The sequence below is a fragment of the Amphiura filiformis genome, chromosome 8, assembly GCF_039555335.1.
Source record: "Amphiura filiformis chromosome 8, Afil_fr2py, whole genome shotgun sequence".
NCBI classification, from domain to species: domain Eukaryota; kingdom Metazoa; phylum Echinodermata; class Ophiuroidea; order Amphilepidida; family Amphiuridae; genus Amphiura; species Amphiura filiformis.
Window position 1 is genome coordinate 55,366,014 of NC_092635.1, and position 12,489 is coordinate 55,378,502.

Consider the following 12,489-nt stretch of genomic DNA (forward strand, 5'->3'; position numbering starts at 1 on the left):
TCTGATGTGCTCTCAACGTAATGCGCAAAGATGGGTGAACGAGCCCTTAACCAGTGGCGTACCGTGGCTGCTCCTACCGGGGGAGTGAAGAGCAAAAAAAAAAAATAAAAAGGATTTTAGGCGCTAGCGCCCTAAAAGCAACACATTTTGATGTATAGTAAAATTTTCAAATTTTTCCGCCCTTTTTTTCTTTATTAATTCTTTTGCCGCCCCTTCGTTTTGGCCGCCCCTGTTTTTGCCCCCTTCTTCCGCCGCCCCTTCGTTTTGGCCGCCCCCTGCTTTTACCCCGGGGGGCTAGCGTTGAAAGTAAGTGTTTTGATTATTCTGAGACTGCATTTCAAATTGCGCTGCACCAGGTGAAATTACACCATAACTTTCAAAATGGGGTGTACAACAATTAACTCAAACACTGTAATTGCACCTGGCCATTACACCTGACCATTACATTAAAAAGAATATAAAATATCAGTACCGCAAAAGACAGTGACCGCAAAAGACACTGACCGCGAAAGACGGGTGCCGGGACCGCTAGTATTTCAAATAAGTAAGATTATGTTTGTAAATGGGATGGAAGGTGTCACTTGTGGTGGCATCATGCACTATATTCCAGTGTTTACAATGACGGAAGACGAAAATCCGATTGAGTGCGGAGACGAAGAAACTTTAGTCCACAAAATGTTCCAGTACTTTTACAATGGTCTCTAAATAGTTAATTGATTTCTACAAATAGTATCAGGAAATAGTGGTAGGAGAATGATTCATGGATGTGTCAGTGGAAGAAATTGCCAGCCTTGGAAGACAAAGGCCCTTCAAGGTCTGGAGGACTCAGGAGAAAGAAATGTCGTGAGGTAGCTCATAAGGCACCAGATGACCTTGAATTGCACCAAACATGTTGTCTTGTGTGTTCATGATGTGATTAAATGTCATTATGTCCTTAACCACGTGACCATATAATTGCAATTAAAATGTTCGAGTCTCCAAACCTTGCAAGATGTCATCTATCTTTGACTGTTATTTTTGTCCAATCACCACTTCCGCGCAAACTTCTTCTGTATGTACCCATTTTTCTGGTACCTTGACGAAACCGATTTGGCGACCATTTCAAAGGCATCTGGATACTCTGACAGGATATTGGATCATTGTTTTGCGGATTTATTCGTTTTTTCAGCAATGTTGCAATACTCGTGTGTAGTGTTTGTATCATGTTCTTACCTGGTGTCTCAATCATAACCGCTTTTTCAGCTGGTGCTAGAATGTTCTCAGACTCATCACTGCCTAATATGGCATAACGTACCTGAAATCAGTTGCATTCTTTGGTTACTTGCTTATCCACACGGTTATCAGAGGCTAAAGATTTACTTTTGGTAAAAACTTGAAACGTTTTATTTTAACAATGTCGATTCCCCTAATCATTAATTTGCTACATCTAATCTAAGTTAAACTGTTTAATTTGTTTTTCGCTTTGAAATTGTATCATTAGTATCGTTATGACTCGTGGATATCACTCGTATATCACGCCTTTCATAGCTGTCTCCTTTTCGCCAGCCCATAGGGCTGGTATCTAATCTTAGATGGGATTTGTGTACACTAAAGATTAGCTAAGATTATAGCCTTCTTCTATTGGTATGAATTTTTTTTTACTTCTTGTGGTGGAAATGTTTTTGATGTCTGCTAATTCGATTTGCAAGGAAAAGAAAGTATGTTTTGCCGTTTCAACGAACGAAAACGATTGAGTATTGCCAAAGTTATGTTTGAATTAATTATGACTTAAAAGTTATCATAGGTTAGGCCTACACATATAAACATAAACTTGTTCAGCAATCAGCATATCAAAAAAATGACATGGTCAACAATTAATAATTTAGGGGAATGATCACTGGAAAGAGGTCATATCAGTGGACTATACTGAGCATAGCATGATGTTTGGTTGCCTGTGAGTGCATAATTGATATGTTGATAACAGATCTAATAATGTTGTAGAATCAAAATCTTCATTATATGGACCACATAAGTCAAAGTAATTATCTATCCTATCCTGTATCGTTTTATGGATAAAAATGACTCAAAATGTTATTGATGATATTATTGCTATCTTTAACATCAGTTTTGTCTTTTCAACGGGAAAAATCCGATGGAAAATAGAGTTTTTAGGGGCTAGCTATAATATTGAACAATATATCCCATATTTTGACATGCACTTAAATAAATTATTGTCTTACTTTATAAATTATAAATACTGTAAAATGACACATAACTAAAGTGAGGCCACTTTCTATCTTTTTTATTTGATTCATAAAGTTACATTCAACAAAATGATTGAAGACTGAGAAAACACAGAATGCAGACTATATACAGAATGGAGTAGGTAAGATGCCATGTCCATAGCTTTGCAGGAGTTTCGGACTAACAATCAACACATTCCAGAAATACAGTTTATAAGTGAAGATTGTAGTGAATGATCAGTCCTTTATCATGTGCTTGCCACTATCTACTTTATAGTAAACTATACAATGCGAAATAATATAAAATCATTTTAAAATAAAATGTGCATGTAAGTTGAGTTTACATAGCGAATTAACTAACAACTGCAGTGTATTTCTTGATTTTAATAATACGCATGGGTAAAAAGCAGTAAAGACAAAAATGCAGAACAATTTGGAGTAATGAATTAAAGAGTTGACAGGAGTTATAGGAGTTAATGTTTTTTGCTGTTTCAGTGTGCATGTTCTCACCATTGATGGTTTGGTGGACTGTCATGTAACATGGATGTAAGCGTGATCCTAAAAATGCCTTTCACGGTGACCCAAACTATTTACAAGACCTCTTCTGCACTGAGGCTGGCCTTCCCTTTTAAAGGGAATTTTTATTATGTTTTTGTAAGAGTTTGATTTCAGCAGTTCATAATCGATTTAAACCTGGACCTCTTGGGAGGGAGGCCGAGGTACCGTACTTTGTATCGAAAGAGTATCCAGAATGAAGAAAACATGTATCAGTCAGGTACACCGATGGCCTGGGATATGGACAAAATGTTACAACCGCTTTCCCTCTTTCCTTCATAATTTTTTTTTACTATAAATGATGTACATACACGATTATAATATAACTGTAAGTGTATACATAGTTAATGGGGAGGGAATGTTGCAAAAAGGGATAGGGAACAAATTTCTAGAATAGTGAATGAAGCTGGAAGGATCATACGTGTATCGCGGCGGGACTTCGAAGCTGTCTATGCTGATCTGTTGAGCAAGAAGCTGACTGGTGTGATGGATACTCTGGTCATTCAATATTGTTTCTCATGTCAGCTGATCAGTGGCGTCCGCAGATTTTCAAAAGTGTGTGTGTGGTTGGGAGGGGGAGGGGAGGGGCACGAGTCTCGATTCTCCAAACGATTTCGGCTCGCTTCGCTCGCCCCCGTAACAGGTAAACCACAAATTTTCCTCCGACTTGGTGCATTTCCCCCTGACTTGGTGCATTTTCCCCGACTTACCCAGTGGCGTAACCAGTGGGGTGGCCGGGGGGCAAGCTGCCCCCCGGACACAAAAAAACTGGGAAGAAGAGCAAAAAAATTGGGAAGGGAAAAGGGGGGAAGGAGAGAAAAGAGGGAAGAAAAAAGGAAGGAGAAGAAAAAAAAGGGGAAAAGAGGGAAGAAGAAAAGGGAAAGAAGAAAGAGGGAAAAAGGGAAGGAGAAGAGAAAAGGGAAGGAGAAAAGAAAAGGGAAAGAAAGAGGAATTTGAAATTTGTACTCTGAAACACTGATTTTTAGCTTCTAATATGCCAAAACCAGGAGCTTCACGGGGCTCTGCCCCTTGACCCCCCATGGGGCTTTGCCCCTGGACCCCACCAGGGCCCCTAAGGCGGGCCCCTGGACCCCACCCGTTTAACGCTTCCCGGCAAGCCGCTCGCGACTTTTGGTCAACAATTGGGAAATTTTTCAATCTTGCCCCCCCGGAAGGTCAGGTCTGGTTACGCCCCTGGACTTACCATCACAAGTGTGGAGCCGCGGCACCCCCACCCCCTCTTTTCACACGCCACTGCAGCTGATTTCCAGACCTAGTCGTATGTGCTTGTCCTTTTGCCGTGACATAAACCGATATCTCTCCTCCTTCGTTCCGTAGGCCATTACACTTCACAACCCCATTTATACCAGGGGCTGTTCTTCATCTTTAATACTGCTGTTTTGATATTTGGCGGTATAATGTGTATTATGTATTAATTTATTTTGTATGAGTACTCATGGAATCATGGTCGAGTGATATTTCCTTATTGTGGATCTAAGAAAGTATTACTTGACTTGACATTGTTATTTATTCTGACTATTCTACATTTTAAAATTCTAACAAATTGTAATTAATTCTAGCCATCAATATTTAAAGAACGTTTCGTCCAAAGTAATAACAAATAACACAACGTTTGAAAACTTACAACGAAGTAGTATTCATATCCATACGGAACATTGACGAAAGTGTATTCGCTACGATTCTGTGTGAGAAATTATGGTAAGTGAGAGTATGGAAATCAGAAATTATCGTACAGATTAATTAAGTTTATTTGGAGCAAAGAACACGTTCATGTTATTTGAATGATTATTGTCATTTTTATAAATGGCACCGTTATTAGTGACCTCAAATGTTGTTGTTTCATTTTGTTTGAAGTATGATTGATGTATATAATTATATGTGTAATAATTATGAGCCCTAGGGGAGGGTAAAATTGGGGGAAAAGAATTTGGCGAGCCGAAATGGGGGGGGGGGTTGGGGGGCAAACAATTTTGGCGAGCCGAGGAGGGGGGGCAAGCAATTTTGACACACATTCATGGGGCACCTTTTAAATAAAACGCTCTAAAAATGCTAAAGAAAACAGTACGGAAACGCTTTAATATGCACATTTTCCTGCTCGCTGCGCTCGCAACATTTATCTATTTTAGACCATTTAACATGTTTAAGGTTTGCAAATTGGGATTTGGCATGTGTAAAGGGTGGGGGGGGGGGGGGTTAGGGGGCCGGGGGGGGGGAAGGGAGGTTTTGCAGGGCGGGGGGGGGGAGCAAGCGATTTTTGGCCGGCCGTTTGGAAATTTTACCCGCCCGCGGGGCTCCTAATTATTGCACAGCCCCTAATGCAGGTTGTAAATGCGGCACTAATTTTACGGTATCTAAAATTCGTAGTTAGGCCTAATGTTTATGAACTTACGGTGTACATGTAGTCGCATCCTAAATTGGCGGTATCCGTACTTGTCCTACAAAATTGACTTCCCCATGGAAGCTGCATGTATGGAAGTGCTGAAAGGCAAGTTGCGTACCCACGTGGTGCTGAGGTACGTAAGGAACACAAATACACTTAGTGTATGCAACAATATTAATTGAATTGTTCAGTGAGTGAATCAGTAGGCCCTATTCATGACACATTTTGCTGAAGAGGCCGAGCGATTCATACTCAATATCAAATGTTCGTCAAATACAGGGCCGGATTTACAAGTGGGCCAGATGGGCCCCCGAAATTGCCATGTGCGTGTTTCTTTTTAGCCCCAAAACACCATGTTTTGGACCAAAATCAGGGGCGTATAGCAAGCACATCAGGGGCCCATGGACAAGTAGGCCCCTACAGACCCTTTTAACCAGGGCGCGATTTACCTTAGGGGGGGGCGTCAAGTCAGTGGCAAAGTTTTTAGTTTACGTATAAGGGGGGATTAACATATTTTATTCCGATATAGGACATATGTGCGCAAAGCACACAAAAAAATTCAATTTCAGACTATTTTAGCCCAGATCAACATGAATTTTGCTATTTGAATGCGCGAGAAGCCCGGAAAATTTTACAATTTTGCCCTATTTTGGTCTAAATACAGGCTGTTATTGGGGTTAAAAGAAAGATGCATTGGGCCATTGGGGGAGGTGACCTGGATCCGGGCCCATCTGGCCCAATGGTAAATCCGGCTCCATTATCAGCCCTTATTTAATTTTCGCTTTTGTGCTCGGGCCCCTGAACCCTCGTGGCCCATAATTAATCTAACGATATGTAGGCCTATATGGCCTACTTAAAGTGTAGGCTATTTAGCTGGAAGGAAAAGCCGACCATCATTTCGGACATTTCGCATTGAAGGTACACATTTTGTCCACCAAAAGACCTAAATACTGTCCCCAAAAGACCTAAATATTTCAGGTCTTTGGGGGAAATAATGTGAATCTTCCATGCGAATTTTTTAAATGATCGTCGGCTTTTCCTCCTAGCTACATACACTTTAAGTACATATCGTTAATTTATAAAGTTTACTTCGAGGACTGTTAAATATCAAAAATATCAATTTGTAATAATTTGCCATAAAATTTGTATTATCAAAAAATCAAAATTATTTGATAACAGGACATCCCTCGTATTTAGAATGCAATTCGATATGTCTAATGTGCTCTCATGTCCCAGGAAAAATGCTATGCAAACGTTGCTATCCAAGCCCTTGCTCATTGTTCATCAGACTAATCATGTAATTGTATTTGTATAACAGGATAGGTAGCATAGCAATTAATGAAACTGTAAGAATTTTTACAGTTCTTTGAAATTTATAATAATAAATAAATACAAATAATTGTAGTACACAAATTTTGTTAAGTTCTATTATTAAATCAAGCTTTACACTTTACTCAACTAACCATCTGCTGTTGGATCCTCCCAATTAGTAAGTACATCCAACCTCCAATTCGTGTCATTCTCCGTTTTGGTTTCATTCTCCATTTTGAAGGTAATTTGGAAAGTGACTTCATTCACATTAGCTAAAAATAAACATCGAAATGATCGGATGTTAAAAACAAAGCAAGCAAACTCATTTACTTAAAAAAATCGAACAATCACTTTGATTTCAGAAATGGTTATACGGCTTTAAATTTAACAATTACGTACATGGTCGAACCTGAAAGCATGCAGCCCCCGCAGCCACTATTGTATTTACCCCATTTATTATTATGCCACATTAATTACATTTTCATGTCCATATTTGGAATTGAAATGAAAAATGCATTAAAATAAAATGTACAAACAAGCCCAATATTGGTTCAGTGGTTCTTGAGATAGCTCTAAGATAATTTGAGAAAGTTATCTGAAAACTTGCGACTCTTTATGTTGCATTGAAGCATATGGCTAGCACGTGGCGCATTAAATTTGGAGAAAGTCAAATGAACGTTTTGGTAACTAAAAAGTACATTTCCTGACCAACAACTTCAGTGGAGAGTTCTGGACAAATGAAGTGAATAAAAATGCCTCTTGAAAAATAGCTGAATATATTGAAATTGGACCTGGTGAATTATGGCATGACCCAGTTATTCGACTGTCACTTTAAAACAAAAGCTTTTACAACATTGTTTGAGATGTACTCAACAGTCTTACCAAAATACATGTATTTTGTTGTTGGTTATAATTATACTTACGCAATTCACAGCAATGGTGCCGATTTACTGAAACGCAAAGTAAGTCTTGGGCAAAACTTTTCGGAAACGCAATGCCAACAATAACAAGCACAATAGGAAAAAACATTGTTTGCGTCTCTGTCCTCTGTAAAACAACAATGCTGTTGAAACCAAAACATTATTTAACAATTAATTAATAGGGGTGGTGCAATAATAATGTGTGCCACCAGGGTGGTGAATTATGGGGGTGGGGGCAAGAATTTTTTGCAGGCAAAAGAGGGGGAGGGGCGCCCTGCCAGTAAATGTCATTGTTTATAAACTCAATACCTGTCCTCCAAAAGAAACAGGAAAAATCTGTCAACCTGGATGAGTTAACTGCATGTGCCATATGCCCCGGCCATATGAAACCAACATACCAAAAAATGAGCAAAAACAAAAAAAGTGACTTGACCCTGTGTCTGACATTTCAGATAATGGATTTACTTGTGATTTGACTATTTTGAAATCGGATCACATGAGCTCATTACCGAGTAAAAGGTTGGCCACATTTACAAGATATTCTCTTCTGCCAGCAGATCCAGACCCCGGGATCCAGACCATCCAAGAAATTCAAGAAGGAACTCGATAAAATGGCCGTTATGATCTGAAATACACTCCAAAGATCAGCCCATAACAAAATCCGTACAAATTTGTGATCGCACCCGTCGCCTTGTCATTTTGTGTTCTGCTTGTTGAAGTTGTTATATATATTCTCTTGAATTTTTAGTACAATTACCTAATTCGGTAATCGCTCCTATTTTTCTACTGTATAATAATTATTTAAGTATGCATTAACTTGGAAAATGTATCTAGACTTTGTCCATTGCGGGTTATTTGTTCCTCCTTGCATTCTTCCATTTGCTGGTATTTTGTATTTTGCATTTGCTGAATAAAAGTTAATAAAACACACCTATTCTCATAGTTTTGTTTTTCTTTCTTACGCATGTTCACAAGTGAAAACAAAAAGCATAATCATTGCGATTCCCTTCTTTTTTATGTAGTATAAGGGCCGAAGTGCGAATGTCAACGGACAAGTGGTGGCACCAATTGACAATCAGATTTAGTGAGTGGAGCGGGTTTTTTTTACCTGGAGTATTATATTTCTAGTATAAGACATATATAACCAATTTGTCATAAGTTCATTTATATTTGGCACTACATGTAGTACGTCATGCACCAGGAGATATACCAGAATACAATGGACCTATCCCAATGGTTGAACTTATATTATTCACTCTGGTATAATCTATCTATTGTGTTTTGGTACATGTACATTGCATTCCAATCCAACTATTTTCAAAAAGAAAGTGTATAGTATATTATAAAATGCACGTAAGAGCTAGAAACGGATGGTACGGACTGACACTGTTTGGTTCACGCATGTCGAAATTTTTCGCCTGGCTCATGACCTCATACCCTCCGGATTTTGGATCCGGGATCAGAGAAAGTGGAATGCAAACTTTGATATAATATTGAACACTGGATACTCGTATTATATTTCTAATAGAATGTTATACCTTTCTGTGTGTTAACTACTTCTTCGTAACTGGTAAAATTCAACCAGATTTGTATAGGCCTGGTAATTTCAAATTGAGAAGTCGAGAACATCCAGACCCTATTTATTACTCTTTGTAGGTTGATATGCTGCTCCAAGAAAGTATCCTTACACTTGGAAAAATAATCACAATTTCAAAACTGAACCATATTGGGGTAACTTTGTTTTTTTAATAGATACACTATCTAATCCGGCACATTTTGACACTCCATTGAATCCAATGTGACTTCAAGCAGTAAAGTTACAAGCATTTGATTAGACGAAGGTCCAGTTTCAAAAGTGACACACTGGCCTATTCAAAACTCCACGGACTAGACATTGAGAGTGGTGAATGGCTATTTGTGTGTGCCTTTAAGGGGGTACTACACCCCTCGATAAATGTGTGTCTATTTTTGCATTTTTCTCAAAAACTAATAACAGTGGTAACAAAAGTTATGTATATTATAGGGGCAAGGAATCCAATTACTACACTGGAATTTCAGTGACCCAAGACAAGCGGGTTGTTATTTATGATCAGAAATAAGGTACCGCTAGGATGTACCTCGTTTCCTATCATATATATACTGAACCGCTTGTCTTGAGTCACTGAAATTTCAGTGCAGTAATTGGATTCCTTGCCCCAATAATATACATAACTTTTGTTACCAGTGTGTAATTATTTTTTGAGAAAACTGCAAAAATAGTCACAAATTTACCACATGGGTGTAGTACCCCCTTAATTTAAAACAAAAGGAACAAAAGAAAACTGAAACGTGAAAAGTACAGAGAAGCAAAAACTGAAACAAATACTGCTTTAAATAAGGCTTCATTGAAGAAACTGTGTAGTTGCGCTTGTTGGAATCTTTTTGCGTCTTGTATAGGCCAATTTGTCACTTTTAAAACTGGACCTTCGTCCATTCAATTGCTTGTAGCTTTACTTCTTGAGGTCACATTGGATTCAATGTGGTGTCATAATGTGCAGGATTAAATAGTGCATCTATTACAAAAACAAATTTACCCCAATATGGTTTAGGTTTGAAATTGTGATTATTTTTCCAAGTGTAAGGATACTCTCTTGGCGCAGTATATATATATAGTAATCTTTCTTTATTTGAGGTTAAAACAGCTTCAGTGGCAAGCTATAGCACTGCTTTCCAAGCAGGCCCTCATACAAAAGTAACAAAGTACATTATATTCAAACAATAATTATTTATAATTTCTCAAAATATACAAAGTACAGCAATAAAATACAAGTTAATAAAAATTAAAGTACAATGTGAATGTACATAAAAGTAAACACTTTTAAACAGGACCTTGGTAAACTTTTGATTTGAATTGGCCCGGGAATTGCCCTATTGAAATATTCTACAACTCTCTCAAACTTCACGGGAAAAAGTTAGTAATATCAGAGGCCGCGGTTTGGGTCTTGAATTTCAGGCTAAAACGATAGGTATATTAATTTATTTTCGTGGCCATTTTACCTCGAACTTCACGCACAGACCAACAATATCTTATCCAAAACAGTGGCAGGTGAAAAGGGTAGCCTTTGCAAGAAAATTCAAGCCTGAGTAGATCCAGCCCGGGAGATCCAGGGGTAGGTAGGTCAGTGTTTTTGGTTGAAAATGTGAGGGTCTGCTGGAGGATATGGTAACACTTGATAGTATACTAGTGACTACACCGGGGGTTAAGTTCCAGCGGCATAGCCACCTGTTGAGTGTGAGGGGCCAAAGCCAAGTTTTCGTCCACATTTGTCAATTTTTGGTCCCATTTTTAGTCATTTTAATGACACTCTTTGCCGTCATATTTTCATTTTTGACAATTTCGGGGGGACTAACAAACCCGGCTCCTCCTGGCAACGCCATGAACTTGAATATTGTCTTACAGCATACCAAAAAAGAAAGCAACAAACAACTACACACACACCCCCACACACCCCACACAGGTACAACTTTTGCAGAACAGTCGACATTGACTTTGACAGAAATGATAATATTAATAATACTCACCTATGCCTAATATCTGGGGACTTCGTAAAATAAATATCGCATTTTGGATCACACGTGTGGAAGTATATTTTCCTTCTGTATTAAGCAGTTGAAACAAGAATACATATTAAATCAATTTGCCCTTGAAAGACTAACCACTATTTACGTAAAATATTTTAGGTACCGGATTTGGGTGAATGCACTACGAATTCTATAACATGACGTCACTGTTTTGTTATTTTATTATTGTGATAATTTCTGTGCAAGATCAACAACTTGCAAGGTCAAATTAAGACGATTCATTTTACACTGTAATTATTGTAACACAATTTGGAGAAATCCTGTGGCGTGCAGACCGAATAGCAGTGACTGGTCACACTGGTGGGTGAAATGTCTCAAAATACCGGGGTTGAAATTGAACAGCATCTGTCATTTCATTGTTGTACCTTTGCAGACCAAAATTTTCCGCTTTGTGGGTGTGTGTGTGTGGTGGGGGGGGGGTGTAGCCATAAATTGCAACTGATTGCAAAATATTAGCATTTAAATAAATAACTAAATAACTAAATAAATAGTAGATATTATGCCTTTGATGAAATACTTTTTGTCAGCTGTAGATATGTGGCAATAATGAAGTAATTGCTACCAGTAGTAGATATTATAGCTTTGTTGAAATACCTTATATCAGCAGTAGATATATGGCAATGATGAAGTAATTGCTATCAGTAGTAGATGAACTATCTGTCATCAGCAGTAGATTCTGGCAATGATGAAGTAACTATGGCTTTAATAAAATGCCTTACATCAGATATATGGCAATGATGACGTAATTGCTAGTAGTACACATTATGGCTTTGACGAACTACCTGATACTGATCAGCGTAAATAAAGGGCAGTCCCTTATTTCAAAAATTGAGTTTAGTTTTGTTTTGGTGAACTATCTGATATCAGCAGTAGATAAAAGAGATTGATGAACTACCTGATAACAGAGTAGATATAGGGCATTGTTGAACTATCTGATATCGACTAGCAGAAGATATACGGCATTGATGAACTACCTGATAGCAACAGTAGATATAGGGCGTAATTGATGAACTACCTGACATCAGATGTAGATATAGGGCATTGATAAACTACCTGATATCAGCAGTAGATATAGGCCATTGATGAACTATCAGCAGTAGACATAGGGCATTGATGAACTACTTGATATCGGCAGTAGATATAGGGCATTGATGAACTACCTGATACCATCAACAGAAGTATCAGGTAGTTCATCAATGTCCTAAACCTATGTGACATTGGTGAATTACCAATTATCAGCAGCATGCAGCAGATACAACACAAAATAACACACGAGGTGCTACGTGACATTGATGAACTATCTGTTATCAGCAGTAGATTTTGGCAATGATGAAGTAACTGCTATCAGTAGTAGATATTATGCCTTTGATGAAAAACGTTTTATCAGCTGTAGACATACATGGTAGATATGTGACAATGATGAAGTACTAGTAATTGCTATCAGTAGCTGTAAGTAGGG

The 12,489-nt window shown here is 38.2% G+C and overlaps 1 protein-coding gene across 1 annotated transcript in view; it reads right to left on the reverse strand.

The window, feature by feature from the left end:
• The window catches only part of LOC140159239 (uncharacterized), a 36,185-nt gene extending 25,056 nt beyond the window's left edge, over positions 1–11,129 (reverse strand). Inside the window, exons 1-6 of the mRNA XM_072182646.1 lie at positions 10,971–11,129; positions 7,413–7,552; positions 6,642–6,761; positions 5,188–5,306; positions 4,423–4,479; positions 1,213–1,294 (exon numbers count right to left, since the gene is read on the reverse strand). Coding sequence (XP_072038747.1) covers positions 1,213–1,294; positions 4,423–4,479; positions 5,188–5,306; positions 6,642–6,761; positions 7,413–7,518 — 484 coding nt within the window. The 5' untranslated portion in view covers positions 7,519–7,552; positions 10,971–11,129. The remainder of the gene's footprint in view (positions 1–1,212; positions 1,295–4,422; positions 4,480–5,187; positions 5,307–6,641; positions 6,762–7,412; positions 7,553–10,970) is intronic.
• Between the last annotated feature and the right edge of the window lie 1,360 nt (positions 11,130–12,489).